We start from the raw sequence: 24,873 nt of genomic DNA on the forward strand, positions 1-24,873 counted from the left end.
TACAGTGTACCTATAGTGTGCTCTCGGTGAAGCAGCAAAAGTGGGACACCGCAAAAGTGAACACAACTTTTGTTTTCCAGTGTTTAACACCAGAGCCAATGATTAACGCTTTATGCGTTTTACGAGAAGCTACCATCCTGCTCACAGAGGGATTACAGGACAATAACAATGATGATCCGCTGGGTGTAACGAGTTAAAAAAGTTATCCCCACAAAAGCCTCATTCCACACCTGTAAACAATACACTCTGTGCTGCATGACTGGAAACGCGTTACGGTCACGCCTTAGAGCGGGTAGGGCACAGGTCAAGTATATATTTGGAGGCCAGCATGCGTGGCTTATATTTGCACACGTGTGTTTATTTCAATTGTACATTTTTTTATTTTAAATGAATAAATGCAACAATTCATATAAAGTTATGAGGTAGTTTGCAGGGCGACCACTAGAGGTCGCTTTAATGCGTTCAAATTACCTAAAATAAATAAAAATAAAAAGGTAGAAAAACGTTTTAATTTATTTTTAATGTGTTGTTGTAATTATAATAATTATAATTATAATCCAACACCTTTAATATTGCAGCCCAGGCTACCACTTTTTTATTTACCACAGACTACTCCACGGACAGGGGAAGCTCAGAAAGGTGTCAATAAAGTTTATTCAAACACGCCGCGCTGCAGCAATGGCGGCTCCCATGTCCTGGAGGAGGCTGGTGTACTCCGTGTACTCACCGGCCATCGCCGGGGTTTTTACCCGAATATCGGACAGGCTGTTCCGAGCACGGGACAGAAGAGGAGGGTAAGAGACACAGGCACGGGGATGAATGGGCGTCGCTGCGGTTTCCCTCCCTCCTTCCTGCACCTTCTTTTAGCCTCCTAGCATGCCCTGCTAACGTTGTTGCTAATGCGCCCATTATCGGACATGTATGTGTTTTGATGCTGCTGCTTCACGGAGACGTCAACCCCCCGATATTTCAGTACTTTTAGGAAATAATGTTTAAACAATCGTCGCTTGAATTACCACGTTTTCGGCAAATATAAAGTCATTTTATGGCGTAGTTTAGCGCGTTTCTAGCCGTTAATGAACCCCACGAGACTTTTCAGACAGTAGCTAACCTTCAAGTAAAGTTGACACAGCTGGACGGAACACTGTGTCCCTGTTGTTTAACATTAGATATCGTCTTACCGAGGCTGAAACCCGACTTCTTCCTCTCGTTTATCGTCCTCCCATTATGCGACTGTGTTATTCTTCCCTTTCAGTCGCCGGTGATTGACACACCTAGCTTACAGTAAGGGCTTGGTCCTATCCAAATCAGCCAGCAGCAGGTGGAGCGACACACCTCTGTGCTCTATGCAAAAAAAAAACGTGAGATGACTGTCATTTTTCACAACAATAGACCCTTTCACTGACCAGAATTTTGTCTTGTCATAGCAGGAAAGAGGCACATGTGGATTGTGGTAAGTGTTAAAGCATCTGCATTCCACTTAGGGCAGGCAGGTGTCAGGGTCCTGCTGGTGTTAGTGTTGGCTCCGTGTCATGACTTACTGGAAGACCTCTTGGAGCCGGGCCCATTTCACCTGCGATTTTCCTCCTATGACAATGCATCTTTGAAAGTTCATAAAATGATGGCTTTGTTTTTTTTAAGTGCCCCAGTAAACCTGGACAAAGGGCAAACTGTCCGGGTGTAAACACAAGTCCAAAACAGAGAAACGCTCAAATTATGCGGACAACTCCCTCTGCGCTTGTAGCAATAATAATAATACTTATCGAGATTATAAAGTGCTAAAGATATAAAATTCCAGTTACATAAAACAAAGATGATTACACCTTAAAAACACACAAAAATACAATTTAAAACTGTACAGATAAACGACTGGAAAAGATCAGGCTTGACCGAAACCATATTCTGATCTAATCTGATCCCAGCGTTTTAAAAAAATGCCCAGGGGACGCCCCGGTCGGCCCTAATACCGATCGGGGCGTCCCCTGTTAAAAGTTGGCACCTTCTCAAATGTCCTGGTGAAAACAAGCGACTTTTTTACTGAAAACACCGCGACACAAAAGGAAAAAGAGGGGGGGATGTTTAATGAGATGGCGTGTAGGAGGCAGAAGAAGGATGAATTCATTTTTTGTGGTTGTCTCACTACTGAGTCACATGGATGAAGAAATGTAGCTCAGGCAAATCACAGCTGTTGGGATCTGTGTTGCTACGATGAGTAGTAACAGTTCTAGGGAAGGCTGACGAGTAGGTTACGAGTAGATCTGACGCAGAAGTGTTTGCTTTGAATCTTTGTTTGTGCCGTTGCGCTTCTCCCCCTAAGGGTTAGCGGCTCATGTAAAGCACATTGTGCCAGGAATGTCACCACAGACGCCAGATTTAAAACTCTGGTACACTCTGGAAATGCAGACAAGTTCACCCGACGCTGATTGGCTCAATCTTTGAGTTTGTTTGGCGAGGACTGGAAGGCCACGCGCGTTCGTTCATTTTTAAAAGGCCCGCACTTTAGCTTTAAGCTCACATTGCGTAAGCGGTAGTGTTACAAGAGGATTAAACTAATATTGAATGGAGACTTGGATCTACATCTTAAGAGCCACAGAATATAAAAAGCGGCTTCTCAAGTTTGCCAAACAAATCCACTTTAGATCGTTTGAGAAGTATGAGGATGTAAATCCAAACTTCCCAGTAGGGCTATTCTGAACTGTTCTGAATTCTGAGTAAGACAGAGGATCCCTTTTTTGTTTTTAATCACATGCTTCGACTCAGGAGGATGTGGTGTAGTGACATACCAGAGTAAACGACTCCTCTGTTCATTCAGATTAAAGGCCTGCATGTCTGACATAGCTAACTTGGTTAAGTCGTCTAATGAAGTTAACTCCATCTCTGTGGGAGTCATCACCCGTTAAATAACTTTACTTTGATAACATCTACAGATACCATATTACGGTATGTTGATGCTGTTTACTTCCTTGTTCCTCTGCCCGTCATATGGATTAAAACAATCTGCTCGGTTTTATGTCGGGGGAATACTGCTGTAATAGATCATTTTATAACACTTCATGTCGAGAACAGTGGTTACATTTGTTTGAAACTGTTGTCCTTATCTCCCGTCAGGCCGCCTTATCTTTTACAACTTACAGAAAATTGTCCAGCCCTCTATGAGTCACATTACATAAGCCCGGCGCCGCCAAGCTGGTTGTTCTCTGTTTGAGTCGTTGTTGTGTAATTTGCACCGTTGTAAATAAATTGAGGGATAATTTAGCGTAAGCTGTAGGGACACGAGGAAGTTATGGACCGTTGTTTTTATGGCTCTTGGATTCATAAAGAGGAAATCCCTCGAGGGCTTTTCGTGCTTCTGATCCACACAAACAGATTTTTAGATGTAATCAGCACAATCGGAGGACTTCTGATACCCCACCCTGACCTCGTTTATTGGGACAAAGGGGCAAGACTTGGCGCAAATAGGCCCGTGACTTACGCAGACGTCTGTGACCTATGCAAAATTAGCCGAGCGTTTACTTTCTGACATTTTATTGGCGTATTAGTCAGTTGTGCAAATAACTAGTTAGCACATCATCCAACTGCTGGCGAGATCAGGTCAGACCGACACGGCTGTGGTGTGGGAGTAAACTGGATACTCGCCTCCAAGACGACGCCCTCTCGCTTGAATGAAAGTCGCTCCGGCACTTTGAGAGGCAGAAAGACGGAAGGAAAAACATGATACCTGCAAAACTATTGTTTCCTGTCATATAAAGCACACCTGGCCCAGTTTACCCAGCGTCCGCTCAGGGGGAGTCCGATGAAAGACGCAGCGACGGCGTCAGGCTCCAGTGTCTCATGAATAATTCTGGAAATGCTCACATCCAGCTGGAAATGTTTAAAGGGGAAATGAAAACCGAATAAGTGTAAACAACTGTCTGAAAAGGAACAACTCTGTTTGAGTGACGTAGTTTTACCTGGTGAAGTAATAGTCTCCTAGTCTCTTAGTCTCTCTTTTTGTTGGTAGATGGAAAATTACATTCAAAATAATCAGAAGAATGATTCTGAAAGTCTTTCCTGGAAACAACAGTAATGTTTCACTGTGGATTTAAATGTAATTAATATAAACAAGTACAAAACAGGTATCGTAATAATAATAATATCTTTAGATTTTTTAACAGAGGAGGTCTTTAAACTAAATGTATCCGTGGCAACATACAACTTTATTGAGTCAACCAATGACGGATGACTCAGTTTCTCAGATTGGCGGCTTCAGAAAAAGGGGAAAAGGATTTTATTTGTAGCGTTGTTCATAAATTCATGAATTATTCCATTAAAAATGTGAATTCTTGCTTTTTAAAAGAGAGAATTCGCTGCTTCTTGTTGAGTATTTCTGGCTCCGGTTGAATTAATCAACAAATCCTTGCAAATGTAAAGGTAGTACACGGTTCGGTGCTGATTATATCGAAGTCTCCTGCACTTCTGGTTGCGCCCCATTAAAAAAAACAATCTTTTTCTGCCTGGCTCCTAAATTATTGGGAGAGTTTCATGCGGGTGTCGGATCAATAACCCCTTAATCTCATAATTGAAGAGCTATGTGCAGAAAGTTTTATAAAACTGTGATTAATTAGGAGACATTCCTGGTTTAAATGGGATATTATTATTAATTATTGATGGATTACTGATGAATTGTGCTCATCTATTAACAATCAGCTGATTGAGACCGTAATTGAAATGGCTGCTATTTAAGAGCTCTCAGCTGTTATGGAGTCTTGTGTTACACAAATGGAGCGCTCGCAATCTAGTGACTTCTCATGAGATATAAATGTGTGTTTGTTTTTGTTAGGCTTGTGATAAAATTAATAAAAAAAGATCTTCCAAAACTTCTCCTGTGTTTATTACACCCGAGTGCACCGTTTTAAGACTGCATAAAGTGTTTTAAAAGCTCTTTAAACATTTTCTTTCCATGCCTTCCACGACTCTACGTGAGTCACAACACATAAGTTTGTCATTTCAATTGGGTAAAAAGGAGTTAATATTTACTTTGCCGTGCACGTCACCTGGTAAACTGTGAAGGACCAAGACGCACGACAAAGAAGGCAAAACGAGCAGGAAAACAAACGCAATAAAAATCAAACAATCCGTCGCCTCATACCAAAGGATGAGAACGCGACAGATACGTCAGTAGGAGATTTGCTCTTTGCTCTTTTATTACGTTTTCAGCAGCGTAAAATCAATTTTCCGGCTCCCCGTGTCTCCCGCAGGTCCTCCGTGCTGCTGCTGGCCCCCCTGCTGGCCGAAGCCGACCCGGCCCCGCGCCACGTCTCCAGGCCCACGGGGTCGGCCGGCGCTCAGGGCACAGACGGCCTCTCTACCCACTTCAGATGGATGGCCGAGCACGTGCCCGCCTTCCGGGTGCCGGGCACCCACATCCATATTCTCACCTCGCCTGACCAGTTTTACCAGGCCATGAAGGTCAGTGGCATCCTCTAGAGCCGACCTAGCACATACACCGATCAGGCATAACATTATGACCACCTTCCTAATATTGTGTAGGTCTCCCTTGTGCCTCAAAAACAGTTGTGACTCATCAGAGAATGGACATGGGCCTTCTGAGGGTGTCCTGTGGTGTCTGGTAACAGGATGCTGTTAGTGGGGGCCTTTGAGGGGTGAGGTCTAGGTCTAGGTCTGGTCTAGGTGGGTGCTACATGTCTAAGTAACATCCACATGAAAGCCAGGTCCAAAAGTTTCCCAGCAGAACATTGAATTGTCACAAGATTGTCAATGTCATTTGCCACCACTTATGGTCAGTTTTGTGCTCTGTGTGTATAAATAAACACCAATGTAATTTGAGGCGCTGTGTAATGTTACGTAAACAGCTCTTTCCTTAAAACAGTGGATCGCTATCGACCGTTGTTTCAGAACCACGGACAGCGCTGTTTGTTGCGCGTGCCCTCCAAAATAGAGACTTAACACACACTACAAACAGTGCTGTTCATGGTTCTGAAACAACGGTAGATAGGGATCCACTGTTTTGACACAGCTGCTGTTTGCATGATACTCTTTGGGGGGGTCAAGTGGTGGCTCGAGACCCATGTGGAGAACCAGGTGTGGACTGGCCATGTACAGTTCAATCACGCTAGGACGCATGTTATTACCAGATCTGAACAGGACCTGAATTTCTCCAGAAACCCGTCTTTGCTTGCTCTGCAAAATCTGTCTTTCCTGAGTAGCAGCTGGCAAACGTTAATTCTCCACACATATTGCTGACTGCTAAAAGAAAGTGATATATTTTTTTTAATTTTATGAGTTAAAACAGTCTTGAAAGACAGGAAAAATGTGCATCTGTCTTCCTGTCTCCTTTCCTGTCGGTAAAATCAGGTGCTCTGTGAATCCTTCCTTAAAACCAACTTGACAGTTTCAGTTAAAACAATAGCAGACACGCATGCTGGTTTTCTTTGAGGCTATTTTCATTTTTTTTTTTTTTTCACACCTGCTCTGTGTCACCGCATTGGAATTCTTTTGTGTTTCCGCTGCTTCTATTATCTCTATCTATTCAACGAATCCGGGAACAAAGAAACAGGAATTGGACTCAGTTACAGTAATATGCAGGTGCTGCTGTTGTGGCTTCCAGGCAGGAGCTTTAGGTTCAGCTCAGACATAAAGCGGTTAATGCACGGTGTCTGATGATGGAAGTTACATGAAAAATGTTGTTATCAAAACTTGTAATGTGGGTAAAAGCATGTTACAGGGTTGTGTGAATGGGCGTGGTTTACCGCTTTGTCACCACTTCCCCATAGCATTGAGGGCTGGGAAGTTTTCATCTGAATGCAAATGTATTGTTAATAGATCCCGTTGGCACCGGCCTCCGCTCAATCCTGTTCGTAACTTAATCAGCCCCTGGTTATATTTATCTGTCAGGAAACGTTTGTAGCGCCTCATAACAGGTATTTGAAAAACCTGTAACGTTATAGATCAGAAACCTCAGATTAGGATGGATTTTGATTTTTAAACGGGCGACTAAATACCTTTAAAGGTTCACAAGTTCTAAAAGCTTTTACTTTTTTTGGTTATTGTTTCTAAGGAATCTTTCAGTTTCTGAGATTTGTGGCTTCAGAAAAGGTGAAAGGAATTCAGTTTGTCCGTCTGCACATAATTAATGTATTATTCTGTTAAAACTGTGACTGCTCGATACAGAAAAAACATCTTTCAACTCAACCTCAAACCACAGCGATGCACATGTTAACATATTTGCATGATTAGGTGCCAACAGAGGAAATTGTATTTACTTAACAATGTCGCTGAACTGAATCTCTAACCAGTTTTTTTCCACTTGAGGGAAAAAGTGAAACTTGTGACATAAATAACCTGTCTCCTGTGAACACATACAGGATTTACAAAGCACCGTGACCATTCCTTTCGAGTGTAACCACTTCATTTTAGCTCTGTTTTTGGTCTCAGATGCTGATAAACGCTTCAGCTGTGTCTATCAGCTGTTTTGTACTGAGTAGCTTCTCTACAGTGGATCTTTAGGGCTTTATCACTGACAGGTCGGCGTCCATTTTAAAGCATTCAGACACTTTTGATGATTGGGTTCGTGCCTTTTCTGATGAAGTCTTCAGCCGCCATAAGTAGGCATGAGCGTGGACAATGCAAAGATGTGCTCCATGCAAATCGATCGATTTACATGATCTTTTAATGGTTTACCAAAGCTGTTAAAAAAAACAAATTCAGCAAATAATTGTCTGCAGGTTCATCCTCTCAGTTTTCTAAAGACTGGTTAAAGGGGAATTACCTTTTTTTACAACCTGGACCTTATTTCTGGCATAAAATACGATCGTTTACTCACCCATATAACTTTGGTGTCATTTGGAGTAGTTCGGACGATATTTAGATCCAGTGGAGCGGCGCGTATATCCATATAGTGGGAGTGAATGGGGCACCGAACCCGAAAGAGGTTGTCACTAGGCCAACACGTCTCCATAACCCCCAGTCACTACTGCAGAGATGCAAAAGACGACACCAGCGCAAGATGGCGGCGCCCATTTCCACAATATTTTGGATTCATTTACGTATGTCACTTCATGACCAAGTGTCGTCCATCTTTATTTGCAAATGTATCTTGCTCACACAATCACTTAAATATTAAATGAAAATGAAGAATTAAGAAGGGGAATTACCATTTTTTACAACCTGGATCTTATTTCTGGGATAAAATACGATCATTTACTCACCCATATAACTGTGGTGTCATTTCGGACGATATTTAGATCCAGTGGAGCGGCGCGTATATTCATATACTGGGAGTGACTGGGGCACCGAAACGCAGCCTCTAAATAACGCATTATCTGCCGCGAAAGCAAATTAAAGGTAAACAAGCCGACCGTTGCGGGTGTTCACGGCGCTCAGAGATGACATCTTCCAGGTCACAGGTTAATAGGTCAATCTTTCGTGGCAGATAATGCGTTATTTAGAGGCTGTGTTTTCGGTGCCCCAATCACTCCCACTATATGGATATACGCGGCGCTCTACTGGATCTAAATAAGGTCCAGGATGTAAAAAAACGATAATTCCCCTTTAAAGCTTCTTAATTCTTCATTTTCATTTAATATTTAAGTGATCGTGTGACCAAGATACATTTGCAAATAAAGATGGATGGCGCTTCATCATGAAGTCACATACGGAAATGAATCCAAAGTATTGTGGAAATAGGCGCCGCCAATTTTGCGCTGGTGTCGTCTTTTGCGTCTATGCAGTAGTGACTGGGGGTTATGGAGACGTGTTGGCCTAGTGACAACCTCCATGACTGAAAAATTAACCAAACACTGAACCACAGTTGTTCAAATGGCTCCAAAAGTGAGTCCATCAGAATATGTGTCGAATGGTTTGTTTTCCATAGCTGTTTAGTTCCCCATTCAAAACAACTGTACAGGGGAGATTTTAAAAAGTTGACAGTACGTTTTTATTGGTTATTTTGTTGGGGTTTTTTTTTTTTTCTGTTTGTTTGGTGACTTATGAATCTACCATAGTTCCTCATGTCTGTTGCCAACTGTGTTCATGTGACTTTCAGGAAACATAACTTCTGAAAAGGTTGTCCTTTCATAGTATCGCAGAAACCTCCACCCATGTACACTTCACTGCTCTCTCCTTCCCTGTTGTGATTCTTCTTTTATCTTTTTCTTTCACTTCAGGCCCGCATCAAGACCGCGAAGAGACGAGTGGTGATGGCCTCTTTGTATTTGGGAACAGGTCAGCTGGAGCAGGAGCTGGTGAGAAAAGTGGACTTTGAGTGATTGTTACAACTCTGGAGAATTTAGTTTCTTTAGTTCAGGGCAGGTGAGAACAATGCCATCCAAACATGGTGCGCTCTCCAAATAACTGGTCAGAGATGCCAGAAAATATGAGTCAGAGTTCTCTTCCAAGACGACCACAGTGTGGTCTGTTCAGAATGAAAATGAACTCCAGGCCAACAACAAGGAGTGACCCCAAACTGCTAGGGTTTATTGGAATAAGGAGACCAGCCCTGGCATGTGACAGACTGCTGTTCTTCATGCTTGGAAAGCCTTGCATAACAACATTAACCGAAAGCAAACCACAGTCTGGACGGATGCTCGTATTCAGCTCTTTTTCATGTTTTTCTTTTTCAAAATGGTACGAGCAGCAGCAGCAGCAGCAGAGCGGGTGAAATGCAGGGAAAAAAAACAAAAACGAAACAGGCTTAATTACAGTTAAAAGCATTGGAATCAGCTGTGATTGCCGCCAAACTCTGTAACCTCACAGGATGATGGATTACTAGAAACGTGAGTCAATAAGCTGCAGCGAGTCCATGTGACTTGTTTTCAGGCCTGCGTTTCCTTTGAAATTGAACGCAGTGAACTTAATTCAGCACAAAAATGGTCTGTGGCTCAGACTGAAGAATGCAAACTGCAGGTGTGATTTCAATGTTCACCCGGGATCAGCTAACACAGAAAGATATTTTCAGTCACACCTGCACTGTGTATTTACTCAAGTGGTGGAGCAAGGCTTGTTTATCTTCAGCACGCTATATGCAAAAGTTATTCAGAGGCTTTTATATAAACATTAATAACCTGCAGTGGTTACTTTTAGGGTTTGTTAGTCACTAGTAATTAGTCTCATGTGAATGCACATAGTTGTGTGCATAGTTGTGTGCATAGTTGCACGTCTCCACTGGTCTATAGGTGGCAGTAGTGGGTTAAGAAATTCAGTAACATGCCAGCAGATGGCAGCCTTTTAAACATGGATGTAAACGGTGCAGCTTCAAACTTTAGGTTGTAATGTAGTTGAGATTTTTCAGGCTAATACTAATGTCAAGATTTAACTCGACTCATTTATCTTTTCTTGTTGCTTAAACTGCAAATAAAGATGGACGACATGTGATCGCAAAGTAGTGAAAAAGTGAATCCCGTACAAAAGCGAATCCAAAATATTGTGGAAATGGGCACCGCCATCTTGCACGCATCACGTCATTTGGATCTCTACAGTAGTGTTTGGGGTTATAGAGACGTCGTAGCCAAGTGACAAACTTAAACCAACACTAAACTGCAGTTCCTCAAATGTCCACTTGAGGCTAAACCTCCGTGTTGAAATGTCAAACTTTACAGCTGAAATAAACATTTTACATTTTAGTCTCTATAGCTATTTTCTCCATTCATAACCATCTTGATCGAACTCATTTAAGTTGGATCAAGGCTTAAAGTTATGCATAAATGTCTTAACACGTTGCTAGCCGTCTTGGTTTGGCCATTTTGCGATTGGCCTCGACCAAGATGGCGCTGGTCGGTGACGCCTACGCTGAGCTTCGGGTAACGTGACAGTCGGTGGTGATCTCAGTGTTCACAATCCTCTTCCAAATAGCCCAGCTGCCACCATCTTGGCTGTCTCTAAGTGTAGTGGAGGCTTTGTTGCACGCCGCTAGTTACAACATCAACTACTTTATTCTTCGACATAGGTCGGTTGTGCTAGATATCGGTTAGTAGAGTGTACTCGAGGTCTGTTTTTTGATAAGGTCAGATTGATGTTGCGCATACTAAATAAAGTTTGGCATATAACCAGAAGTGCAAATAGCAGCAAGTGCAAAATTAACCCAATAATGTTAGGTACAAGGTGTGACCTTTCTATTATGTAAATATGCGGAATACAATAGTCGTACCTACGAAGGTAAACTTGCATGGAAAAAAAAAAAATCAATAGAAACATGAGCAACTAAATAAATATTAACATGACTGTTTATTTAAAGGTTTTGTTGTTTATTTTTAGCTCACTGCGTAAACTGTGAGAGGGCGGGGTTTATGAATAATACTACAAACGGCCACCAGGGGGTGATCAAGGTGCGGTGCCGTCAATCGTCGGGAGCCGCCGTTTTGTCCGTCTTTACATTTAGTCAATGAAACCAACACATCGCACAGTTTGCAGGAGGATGCTAAATATTAAATGTAAAGGGAAAGAAACCTAAAATAAACCTATTGTGATAAATTAGAAGTGCTGAGAAGCCAGTATTTGGTTAGAAGTAACAGGGAATACATTTTTTTTTAAAAAAAGATTTTTTTTTTTGGTGGTTGAGGTTTGGGCAAAAACTGCACAATCATTTTTCCTCAGAGATCCCACTCATTGTCAGATTTGCCCCACAGGAAACTTCCAGAGCTGGAAGCGTTGCTGGCACAGATGTCCCGTAAGAGCTTTCTTCTTGGAAAGGAGAAATGTTTTACTGGCATGTAAACAGCCACTCTGGGGTGATGTATCATGCACATGTTTGGGCACCAGATGCACGGTTGAGATATCAGGAGGGATCCAAATGCCAGGCGGGCCACCAGTTGTGCCCTCTGTCTGCCGAGCAGCAGTTTCCTCTTTGTGCACCGTCGTGACTCATTCTTTTCCCACGCACTGTGAACAGATGATTAAAAAAAAAAAAAAAAAAAGGTTGGGGCTTTATAAATGCTGTTTCCTGCCAGTTAATAATCATTAATCTGCTCTTTTGTTTTGCAGTTCCACTTTGGAACATTTACCGCTTCGCGTACAGCAGGAAAAATAAGATCGGTGTAGGGCCGTACATCTGTGTGTGGCTGAAATCCCCACCTGTAATTTTTCTCTTACACTGGCACAGTGCTAGTCGGCTAATATCTATAAAAGTGATATTTATGACTTTGAACGTTTCACGTAATGTTTGAAGGCGGTGGAATTTCTCAGTCACCGTCTGTTGAAAAATTGGAGGTGCGACGTGTACGGTTAGTGATTCAACGTTGCAGAGTGACAAATTAAAACATGATTACAGACCACAGGAAACCTTATTCTCCCTGAAAGCTCAAAAAGAAAAATGTTCTTGTGAAGAACTGAGTGGTTGAATCAATTTCCCCTAATTGGATGCCAAGGTTGTTTCTGTGAAGTCATCCTAGGAATGACGTACTTGTGAATGGACGAACCAGTCGTCTATTTTCTGTCAACAGTTTGAGGAGCTCTGAAAGCTGGCAATACTGTTAGCTCTGTAGTTAGCATCTTTGCTAGCATGCTAAGAAAACCTCCACAGTTTTAGTGATTGAGTCCCAGACCTGTGTGACATAACGTACAGAATCTTGGACTGAACCATTTGCATCAAATATATTTTTACTATTCATTGCGAGTGATCGTCTGATCATGTTTTCTTTCAGGTGGACTGCATGGAAGAAGTGCTTCAGCGTTCACAAGACGACAGTCGGTCTCCCGACCTAAAAGTCTCCATATTGCTGGACTACACGCGCGGATCACGAGGTCGTAACCGCTCCGTTTATCTCAAGCGTTTGCGTGCACATCTCCACGCTTGCCCTCCTGACGGTATTTGTGTTTCCCCCGCGCAGGACAGATCAACTCGAGGACCATGCTGCTGCCTCTGCTGCAGCGCTTCTCGTCTCGGATGAGGGTGTCTCTGTACCACACGCCGGACCTGAGGGGGCTTCTGCGACTGCTGGTCCCCCAACGCTTCAATGAGACCATCGGCGTCCAGCACATCAAAGTCTACCTGTTCGATGACAGTGTTATTATCAGCGGGTACGTTGACCCCCTAATCCGGCCCCTCACCTTTTGTGTCAACATGACCCTTTCGCACTTGGTTCGAATTCAAACTAGAGTTTGCCTCGTTCCGGTCAGTCAGTCCTGATCGGACTGCAGGTGTTTGCCATCGTTGCTGGGAAATGTCCTCACATTTTTGACATATGCAGGGAAAATGGAGATCAGCGTGGGTGTGCTCCGAGGCCAGCGGGCACGGTGCCGTCGTGGTTTCCGCTCCATTTCAGTTCAGCACAGCAAATGGCACGCTGACTTTGCTTGTGGGAAAAGTGAACAAAAAAAACCACATGTAGCAAACAAAGACGAGTAAACAGAAGTGCTACGAGGAAGATCTCTCTGAGATATGATTAATCAGAGGAGGAGAGAGTTTAAGGTTTGTAATAACACCTTATCTGTGATAGTGGAGAATCTTGGCTGCTTGACAAAAGTCCTCCCTTCTCATGATATCAGTTTGCTTAAACACTTCCAGCTCAAAGAGGAGATGTTTACCCCCATTGCTAGGAATTGTCCACGTATACATACATTAGGCCTGTGCGGGGAAATTTGGACAATGTTGGACGTGCTCCAGCGCCCACATTTCTGCGGTAACGACATTTACTTTGCCATGTTTCCTTCTTGGCAATAAAATGTGTCACACAAGCCTTCAGGTTAAACTGGACTAACAAAACATCTTTCGGGATGATTAACTTTTAACATATGAGGGACCTGAGGGCACATGCTGGTGTGTCAACATTAAGCCTGTTCCCATAAATCAACAGCTTTACCAAAGCAGAAATTGCCACACCAGCATCTACGAGCTACCGGCAACGAAGGCTGGATGTGGCGTCTCCTCACGTTGCCGGTGTCAGGGTGAAAAAGTCGCCCTTGAACACATCGTAAAGACTACGGTCCCGCGTGCACGTTTGACTCTGTTTGAAGGTAATAACTCTTCCTACCAGCAGGTGGCAGTAGTCTGTATCTGCATTCAAAGTTGGAAACAGGAAGAGCTTTGGAGTGTGGATGTACAAACTGTCATGAATCATGTGCTGAATTTTTAAATTTGACCGGCTGACCTGTTAGCACTGATTCGCTAACAGATCAGCCGGTCGGGATGGTTTCGACGGCCTCCAGTTCAACACAATGCCAACTGACAAATGGGTTTCTCTTCAACTGAACTGACAAAGCCATTGAAAACAGGACGGCCACCTGCATTAGTAGCATAAAGAAGCAAAGAACAAGAAAAATAACCTCACCTTAAAAGGCTTTTGTCTCTATTGTTTCCTATAATCCAGGGCCAACCTGAGCGACTCGTACTTCACCAACAGACAGGACCGCTACGTGCTGCTGGAGAACTGCAGGGAGGTCGCCGACTTCTTCTCCGAGCTGGTGGACGCCGTGGGCGACGTCTCCCTGCAGCTGCAGCCCGACGACTCGGTCACCATGCTGGAGGGCATGGTGCACCCGTACAAAGGTAGAAACCAAACACGCCGGTGTGTGCACACACAGGCGCGTGTTTACCCCGCAACATGTTTTGACAGCGTGTGACACTTCGCGCTCGGCTGCGGCCCCCGTGTTTCAGCGCCCGACGGCCGATGGATTTCGCTAATGGAGCTTGAAAGCTTAGACAGGCGAAGATATGCTGGTCAAAGAGAGAGAGCGACTGAGCCGGAGTGCGATTGTACAGTGAGGACGATGCAGAGAGCTCTTTTGCGGTTGGCTAGCCGTGCAGCCGGATGTGAAATTGTCAGGTTTTCAACTACACACGCGCACAGACACACACACACACACACACACACTCGTGCAGTGTGTCCGTAACTGGAGAGCAGACTGCCAGGATGTTAGTTTGAGGGATGAATGACATCATGTCTGCTGGATCGGACCGCCATGGAAACGAACACCAGGAATAGAGTTGTGATGTCATAGTGTTGCTGGAAGAAGATATGTAGTGGGAACCGATACACACACACACACGCACACACACACACACACACAGCTATGAGCACTGGTAAAATTGAAGTAAAGACGTTTGTAAGAATGACTGATCTCATTTGAAGCCGATAATAGAATAAGCGTCCTGACGATCAGTGGTAACAGACGAGGTGGAGACAGAAGTTAGTCTGAGTCACTCTCAGTTATCATGAATAAAGCTCAGAGGACTGTTACGCTGCAGCTACCTGTGCTTTAAGGAGGTCACTTCCCAAACTACAAGACGGATTTCACCTCACTCACTTGTAAAATCTGACCCACTTTCGTTTTGGCTCCACGCTGTTGTGTTACCGTTAAATCATTCCCGTGCTGTAATCCAGCAGTAGCGCTTGATGGATTCGTCCCATTGTCGTCATATTTGATCAGAGAAGTATGTTGCGTCTTGGAGGCAAAGTCTTGGTGAAAAAGCTTAAACTGCCAAGAAGCTGCGGTCTGTGAAGGTTGTCATGGTGAATCCATGAAACAAAGCTGAAATCATTTATAACTGAAGGAGCTACTCGGATGAAACGTCTTCCAGAAACAAGTCCAGCTGGCTTTGTGTTTTTTGATGTTTTAATCAAAAAACTACTATTTTTTTATGAAGATATCTAGGTGGATGCCTATGTAGGAAGTTGACGTCCCTACCTTTAAGTGGCGCACACACAGGAAGCGGCTAGCAGCTTTGGTTCCGACCACCAAATCTGCCATGTTTATTTATTTTTTTTTAGCTAGCTCTGTCCGTACACGAGCAATATTTTTGTCTGATCTGCTTGCACGCAGAGTCAGGAAAGTCCACAAGCGACCAGCAGAGGTGTTGGAAGGATATCTGCTAAACTCTGATTGGTCAACCTGCACGAAAAGATATCAATGGGCACGGGGACAATCGTTAAACCATTCAGAGACTCGGTGTCTGTACGTACCGTAGATATAAAGATAATTTAAGTTTTAATTGTCCAGGTTCAGATAAATCTGTTTATGAGGGTTTTAAACTCTTCTTCAGTGTGATAACGGTGAAAAAAACTGCACAGCATTGCAAAAACCACAAGGAGGAGACTTTAAACAGCAGGTAACCATAGAAACACTACCTCCGCCTGGTGCCACGTTACCAGCTAACCCTCAGTACTTAAAACAACCACCTAAACTTAAATGTGCAACTTTTTTTTAATGTAATTTGGGTGAAAAGACCCTCTTAATCCTAATTTACATTCACCAAATCCTAACCTTCCTCTAACGTTGATTTATTTCCAAAGAGAAAGTCCTCACAACATGAGAAACACACCAGTACACACACACACTCAGAGCCCAGGACACTGTGACCCGTCTCCCACTCATCCTCCTCCTCCTCTTGTGTGTGCATCTCCATGGCGACCAGGCAACCGACAGGACTTCTCGGCGGCGGCGAGGGAGCGAATCATGGAGGTCGTGAACACGGCGCAGGTGAGGCAGCGGCTGCTGAACGGGTCGGAGGACTCGGAGGACGAGGGCATGAGCGAGGGGGAGTGGGGGGACACCTGGGTGTTCCCCCTGGTGCAGATGAAACCTCTGGGCATCCGGGTGGACGAGCAGATCACGCAGGTGAGTTGTGTCCCTGACTGTACGTGATTAAATCGTGTGAGTGGCGTTAATAAGAATAATAATAAGCACTAATAAACCACAGATAAATATTTGAGCATTTTTAAGTGATTTATTAGTCACATGTTCTGGGAATGAACCCAGTAAAATGATGACTAACTCTAATTTAACATGACTAAGGCACCAGCTGGTCTCAAGAACTACAGATGTTTAGGTTTCACTCTACAAGATTATTTTATTTATTCAGTCTTTGGACCAGAAACCAGAAATACACGTTTTCAGCTACAAAATGGCTGCAGTGCAAATTTTATACCAGACCAGGCACCCCCACCCCATAGCAGTGACACTCCTTAATGGCAGCAGGACGCAGCCACAAAAACGGTTTAGGAACAACTCAAAAAAACATGAAGAACAGCACAAGGTGTTGACCTGGCCTCCAAATTCACTAGATCCCAAACTGATGAAATATCTGTGGGATGATCCACAGAGGCCCCTCCCCTCAACCCATAGGACCTAAAGACCCCCCTCTAACAACATCCTGTTCCCAGACATCACAGGACACCCTCAGAAGACCCATGTCCATTCTCTGACGAGTCGCAACTGTTTTGGAGACCTACACGATATTAGGAAGGTGGTGATAATGTTATGGCTGATCGATATGTCAAGCAAATATAAGAAACTGCAACTACTGCAATCAATAATTTGTCTGCGTCTGATCTGATTTAACTGAGGAAAAACTTGTTGAGCCTCTGAGTCGACTCTGCGTCAGAGTAACGTAGAAACAGGACATGAGCAGACACGAGGAAGGAAACATAAACCCTAACGTGTTCAAAGTAATGTTTTATATATTTAATAATCAGCTATTCGAGAAATAAAATGAACGGAAACGCAGCTCTGACTCGTCTTCCCGTCTCCCTATGTCCCCCTCCAGCGTCTGCTGACGGACGCCGGGCCGGACTCCACCGTGTTCCTGACGTCGGGCTACTTCAACCTGACCAAGGCGTACATGCGGCTGGTGCTCGGGGCCGGAGCCAGCTACCGCATCCTCACCGCCTCCCCCGAGGTGAACGGGTTCTTCGGGGCCAAGGGCGTCGCCGGAGCCATCCCCGCCGCCTACATCCAGATCGCCAGGCAGTTTTACGACCAGGTGTGTCGGCTGGGCCAGGAGGAGAGGGTACACCTGCACGAGTACTACAGGTCTCAGTGGACCTTCCACGCCAAAGGTGGGTGGGACTCAACGAGAGCCTCTGCAGGGATTAGGATGTTTTTCAGCGATGGCGTGTCTGCAGGAATATTCATTGTTTTAAAGACTGTAAATATTTAGCCAGTCTGATTTGTAGATTTAAAAAAAAAAAAACTAACCCCACGTCTATTGATATATTACCGTGTAACCAGGACCGAGGCGTCCAGATGAGCTTTGTTTGGCTCAGTGAAAATAATAAAACACATCACTCTCACTGCTCCTCTGCCTGCTCTGCTGTTCTTCTTGTGGTCGCGGTGGTATGTAGCGTGAGAGGCGAAGGCTTGTACAGTCACTCTGTTGTAGCCTCAGGACAAGGATGCACACTCACTCTCTCATATTTTGGGGTTTTGGATCCACGCTGGGGATTTCTGCATGTGCTTCCTTTTAGTTGTGGTTTGGGGGGCCGACAGAAATCTCTGCTGGAAACTGCTCTCTGAAGCATTACCTCCTCGCTGGCTCACTCCGCTTTTCCTCTCCTACAGGTCTGTGGTATTACCTCCGGGGGCAGGATCGGCCTTGCCTCACTCTAATTGGCTCCCCTAATTTCGGTTACCGCTCGGTTCACCGTGACCTGGAGGCCCAGATCGCCATAGTAACGGAGAACGAGGAACTACAGAGCCAGCTGCAGGAGGTCGGCCCTCTCGTTTCCTCTCGACGGTGATGAATGAGCGTGCTGCTGGTTACTGAACGCACACCTGTGTTTTTTTTTTTTTTTTTAAACTCCCAGGAGCAGGAGATGTTGTACAGACTCTCCACGGAGGTGTCCAGCTCCACGTTCGAGCGTCCCGACCGCCACGTCAAGCTGTGGGTGAAACTAGTGACTCCGCTCATCAAGAATTTCTTCTGAAACCGCATCAGGTGCAAACCCACACACGCACAACACATGAAAAAAATGATCTAATTTGCTGTTATGTGAAAAAAACACTTGACAAGAAAACCAGAGCTTTAAATCTGCGTTACTCAATGTTTTTATACAGAAATTATTTTACCGTTTTTAATGAACGGAAGCAAAAATCATCACTTAACTTTTAGAGCTTTTCAGCTAATTGTTTTTAAAGCAGCACCTTTTTAAATGATTTCTTTAACCTTATCTCATAAAACTTGCCGTTAGCGAGCGACGGGTGGTGGAGACCAAAAGTGGAGCTAAAAGTGAACGTTGGCCTTAGATTTATCAAGTGGACGGAAACAGAAAACTGCAAATAAATGATAATAATCGGCTCCAATTGTCAAGCAAAATCATATATAAGAGGATCATATGTCCGTGTTCAAGAATAAACAATCCACAGCTGGTGGAGACCAAACAGTGAGATAAAATGCTTGACGTAAATTAATTAAAGGGGAATTACTGTTTTTTTTACCACCTGGACCTTATTTCTTTCATAAAATACGATAGTTTACTCACCCATATAACTTTTGTGTTATTTGCACTCCTTTAGGAGATATTTAGATCTGCGTATATCCATATAATGGGAGTGAATGGGGCACCGAAACGCAGCCTCTGAATAACACTTTATTATCTGTTCATTTCACCAATATTTTGTTATGATACGCTAGTGCTATTCCCCTTTGGGTCCGGAGTTACCTGTTATCATCATCCAATGTCACAACCTCAGAATCGGAAAAATATTCAGCCGTGTTGCAAAAAGCTAGCAGTAGCAAATTACAGGTAAACTAGCCGACCGTCGCGGGGTGCGCGCTCCGCGCTCCGCTCAGAGATGACATCATCCAGGTCAGAGGTTAGTAGGTCAATCTACAGACCCCAGATGATGATAACAGGTAACTCCGGACTCAACGGGGAATAGCATTAGCGTATCATAACAAAAATATTGGTGAAATGAACAAGTTTCGCGGCAGATAATGCGTTATCTAGAGGCTGCGTTTCGGTGCCCCATTTACTCCCACTATACGGATATACGTGGATGTAATTATCTCCTAAACGAGTGCAAATAACACAACAGTTATATGGGTGAGTAAACGATCGTATTTTATGGTAGAAATAAGGTCCAGGTTGTAAAAAAACAGTAGTTCTCCTTTAACTGCACGGAAACTGAAGCTATAAATGAATGATAAAATTCTTTTGAAGTACAATTATCCAGTATAATCATGTCAATGCAGCTTGTTAACACCTTAAATGTAAACATTAGCCAAACGGTAGAATTTAAACTTTGTTGCAGCACGATTTAGACGACGACATTTAAATGATGTAAACACAAGTCTCACGAACTTTTGTAAATGTTTACAGAAACTGTTTTGAGCATTTTAGAGCTTTTGAGCAACTTGTTTTGTTTTGTTTTCCAGCTCTCTGATCTGATCTCCGTCAATTTTATTTCAAAAACCATTTTAAATTTATCAAGTGGACAGAAACTGGTACAAATAAATGATGAGGATCTGCCGAAAGTCCAGTTAGCAAGAAGAAATTAGGAAGAAGAATACGTTGGTCAGTGCGTGTGCAGCTTGTTTGCGCCGTTAAAAAGTCTCAACGCTGAGCCAAACATGTGAAGCAACAGTGGATCGTTTACGCCGTTTCCAACCGGTCTGATTGTCTGACTGTTTTGTTCCTGTAACGAGGTCACGGTGTCATCTTACTCTGAGTGTTACTGTAGAGGCTGAATCACCAGTTCTGACTTAAAAAGCAGCTGTTGACTGTTTCTTTCTGTATTTCTGTCTTGACTCGCGTTCACTTCAGTTAACCAAACTTTATTAAAGTGGTGAACTCACGAGGCACGATAACAGAATAGCAGCTGAAGAGGTATAGATCGTAATCGTTTTTGGTTACTTCATGTTCTAGTCGAGCTATTTGTAAGACATGCTTCAGACTTTTATCTTTAATCAAGCAGAGTATTGCTCCTTATGCCATATATAATCACACAAAGAAAGAAGATATCAAATATTGTCATTATTTAGCTCGAAGCGTGATGTCAAACTAGACGACGGTGATTGTTTTAGATAATTTCTTCATTCATTTTGTGCAAGAACTTTCTTTTCAAACTGTTTTCTTTGTGCTCTGACTTCAAGATATGGAGTTCATATGATCATATCATCAAAGCTTTCATTTGCATGATTAGTTTTCTGCAGATTTTTAAACTAAAAATGTACAAATCTAAATTTGCACAGCCATCGTAACAATAGAAATGAAGGGGCGAACCTGATTCTCCTTTTACATTTATGCTTCATATGCGCAGTTTTTATTCAGATCGTAGTCTGTGATTTCTGCCGAGTAGACAAAATACATCTCCGACCATACTGTGAGTGAAACGGGCTGCGGTTTCTTTGAAATGCCTGCAGTCATTGTGGCTAGTCCCAGATCGCAGGTCCAGACCTCGTCTTCCCAGCAGCCCAGATCACCAAAGTGAGAGCGGGGACGGCGTGTCGGCTGATTCACTCCTGTTAAGAAGTGAGTCAGCGTTGCGTTATGGTGATGATTTGACACTGTGGTCGGCGTGAATCCTGTCAGGACTTGGCGAGGTGAAGTCAAAAGGTTCGCCTGGACCCTGAACCGGAGCCAGCGTGGCCGCTTGTGATGTCTCGTGAAAATAAGATATATATTTTAAATGAGCTTCGAAGGAAAAGCCCGTTGAGATCACAGCTGGAGATTGACTGAAAGCCACACAGCAGTTTTTTTTTTTTTGTAGTTTCTGAGAACAGGAAGTGTTGCAGGCTGGATAATGACGGTAAATGGGTGGCATCTTATCGCCACCTGAACAGTCAAGGGAGCTTTAAAAAAAAAAAAAAAAAAAAAAAAGAAGTTGAGTGATCTGGTGCCAGAAGGAAGCGTCTGAGAATAGCTCATCTTACAGCCCTCGAGTATAGTGCACAAATATGCACGCCATGAAGCTCAAACAATGATATGAGTAAGATCGTATGTCGGCCTTTTGTTGGAAAATGGTGCAAAGACCGGTGGAAATCCTCACGTTTACCGGCTTAATGACGCACGCTCTGACGGGATGACCCAGTGAGGCTGGCCGGTGACGTCAGGGTGAAAGTCGACCTGAGCTCTTACGTCATTGTTAGTTAACAGGAAAATGGTTGTGGGGGTGCAAACGGACGTGAGAACTGATCACCTGATTCAGTCTGGAGGCCTAGGAGTAGTTTTTACGCTTATAAACTACAGTTCTCTTTACATGTCTACAGTCCAGATGTTCAAAAAAGTTTTACCTCCTACTTTTAAGGTCGACCTGCAGATCGCGTCTGTATTTAAATTCTCTTACAGTTCAGCTGTGCGGAGATGAGAGACGCGATGCAGCTATTTCTAACATGAATACCCTGCAGCTGTCTGAAAAATGTGCGTCCTTATCTCTGTTCTCTCTAGAAAAAGTTGTAGAAGTCGTTCAGAGCTGAATAAGGTCAGAATAAATTGATTTACCATCCAGATTAAACGCAGATATACAAAATTTAATTGCTGCGTCTTTAAAAAGGTACGTCAGCAGAGGGAAATTTGACGTTTGGCAACATTAAGGAACCTTAAAGGAAATTTATTATGCATCTACATAAAAATATCTGTGTACATATCTCACGATAAGAAATATAAACGTGTTGTAAATGAGCTCAGCTTGAATTCAAGTTGACTTTTATTCCTTTCTGAGTAACGTTACAGTTCCCAGCTGCTTTATTAAAATCCCCGAGACTGTTTTTAACCTCTGAACTTTATATTTACGGCCCTGTTGTCGAATGTTTACGGCGGTCGTAGTTTGTAAAAAGTTCAGCTCAGGTTTCCTCTGGTCTGTTTGTACGTTATGTTTTTTATCTGAATCAGCAGGCGAGTTCGAGTTTTTGTTTCATCTTCAACTCGCAACAGTTTTCTGCTGAAACATGTTCAGATACGAACCCAGATAATCTCATCTTTACGTGGTCGTTTGGCTGAAAGTCAGATAAACAGTTAAACCGAATAGGAAAAATTAAATGCAACAAAATGTAATCTAATAAACCTCTGACTTCAGTTAAACTATTAAATTTAGATCTATTTAACAATTTTTCATTCATTCGTGTGAATCTCAAACTTTTTCCATTTCTTTCTAAACTCTCAAACATTCACTCAGACATAAGTAACCAGTGTTGTTTGTGGTCGAGTTCATCAACAGTTTAAACAGCAGTTCTCTCGCCGTTGTTTTGTATCCGCCCGGGATTGTGATCTGCGTCCTTTACTGCTTGTCTCCTCCTTTTTATTCCTGACAGAGGAAAAAACAAAACGCGTCCGTCCAACAATAGCCGTGCTGGTTAAAAGGATAAAAACGTTCTTATCGGCAGCGCCGGCTGTCTATTGTTAGAAACTGGTGACAACAGGTTGGAGCTTTTCCAACTGTTGGAGCTGATGTTCACACAGCAATCGCCGTGAGTTATCTGGTGGGTTGAGACGGACCTGGCCGCCCTCTAGTGGGGAAACTGTGACGTGGTCGCGCAGAATCTGATCACAGATTCAGCAAAAACTCTATTTAAATAAATTACGACAACGAGACGGTACCGTTAAAGGTGTCTTAACCCTAACGCTGCTGATGGACTTTTTGACGTTGCTTCCAAAATCCACAAAATAAAGCGCTTTTAATTCCTGTTCCCAGATGTTTCTAAATCAAAACAGGGAGTGTAACTGCGCACAAATCTCACATTTAAGTATAAAGACGACAACAGAAACTAATAATTTGTGTATTGATCCCAAAAGGGAAACTATGTTCCTGCTGTTTGACCCATCCATTCCAGTTGGAGCAGTGGGCTGCAGCTTCTAAGCAGTTCAGAGGTTAGATGCTTGCTCAAGGCTTTGGGGGGGGGGGGGGGAGGTGAACCTGGGACCCTTCAGTCCCAAGCTCTACCTCTAACCTCTGCTCCACCAAAAGATGGAACTCAAACCCCGGTCTCACGCGTGACAGGCGGACGACACTTACCACTTAACGAGGAGCTAGACCGAAATTTAAAAACGTCTGCATCTTTTAAGTCTTTTATGATTCTGGAAATAATAATAAGCTAACAGAGATTTATGTTCGTTCACCCAGCCTTCACGTCCCGTCCTTCCTGATAAAGACTAAACGCAGAATACTGAACATTTTTCTCTTCTTGTCTGTTTTGCCGAGCAGGAGGAGCAGGCGGCTTTTCTTCTGTCCCGAGTTGAAGGTCGACCCCGACTCCTGCAGACGACACACTGGAATATCATCAGCACGTCTTCACCGTCTCCTCGGATAAAAAACCCTGAGTTTGTCCCAAGGAAGTGACTCTCAAACACACACACACACACACACACACACATATACAGGAGCATGTGTTGAACTCGGGAGGTAAATCCTCTTCTCTATCCGAGCTCTTGCTCCTGGTTTACGCCGTTAACACTGTTTGTAAACGAACACGTGAACAGCTATCAGCTGCCTGCATTTCAAAGAAGCTACTTGTGCTGTACGTACACCTCCACCAGCGCGGTCTGGTGTTGCATGCACGAGTTATAAATAGAGACGTCTCTGATGTAATGAAAGGTAAACAGAGGTGTGGTGAAACATTTCGATTCCCGGAGGAGCTTTGATAACAGATTTAAAAGCTCTTGCAAGTGCGATCACAGCAAACTGTACAGTCTACATTATTATCTTTGTAAATTAAAGGACGGATGTGGTTGATTTTTAAAGCGACGTCTGTTTGTGTTTGACATTTTATTTTGAAAGAACAAAGAGTTCAGGTCAGGTCAGTTCGAGGTCTCGGGAGTCTGCTGCTCTGAGCTTTAAGGTCTTTCAGTTCCTTGTTTGGTTTTCTGTATGAATCGCTTTGGTTGAGTCTCTCACAGCTGTTCAGTAACAAAAAAAACAAACAGATTAATAACTTAGACCAACGTAAAATGATAATTGCTCAGTTTTAGCCGTTAAAAAAAACTCATCGTCTTTTCTGAACCGGCTCCTCTGATCACGTGCTTTCACTCGTTATCATATACTCGTTGTTTATTCAGGCCACGTCGAGGGGAATCTCCCCGCTCTGCATCGCCGACTCTTTCATCTCCTGATCGTCGTTTCAAATCTGGAAAAACTGCGTGGCGGCGACGACGGCGAACGATAGAAAGATGCAAAACGATCGGCTCGGATGAGCGCAAGCAGGAAGTAACGGAAGGGGAAGAATGTCGA

At 43.5% G+C, this 24,873-nt stretch overlaps 1 protein-coding gene across 1 annotated transcript; it reads left to right on the forward strand.

The window, feature by feature from the left end:
* Nucleotides 1–624: 624 nt before the first annotated feature.
* Nucleotides 625–24,635, forward strand: pgs1 (phosphatidylglycerophosphate synthase 1). Its single transcript, XM_084566870.1, has 11 exons — nucleotides 625–794; nucleotides 5,238–5,448; nucleotides 9,165–9,242; nucleotides 12,636–12,735; nucleotides 12,822–13,011; nucleotides 14,301–14,479; nucleotides 16,346–16,548; nucleotides 17,477–17,768; nucleotides 18,271–18,419; nucleotides 18,516–18,646; nucleotides 23,851–24,635. The coding sequence occupies exons 1-10, from the start codon at nucleotides 679–681 to the stop codon at nucleotides 18,633–18,635; spliced, it is 1,638 nt and encodes a 545-aa protein (XP_084422996.1). The 5' UTR covers nucleotides 625–678; the 3' UTR covers nucleotides 18,636–18,646; nucleotides 23,851–24,635.
* Nucleotides 24,636–24,873: the final 238 nt, after the last annotated feature.

The sequence above is a fragment of the Chelon labrosus genome (genome assembly GCF_963514085.1).
Source record: "Chelon labrosus genome assembly, chromosome: 19".
In the NCBI taxonomy this organism is placed as follows: Eukaryota; Metazoa; Chordata; class Actinopteri; order Mugiliformes; family Mugilidae; genus Chelon; species Chelon labrosus.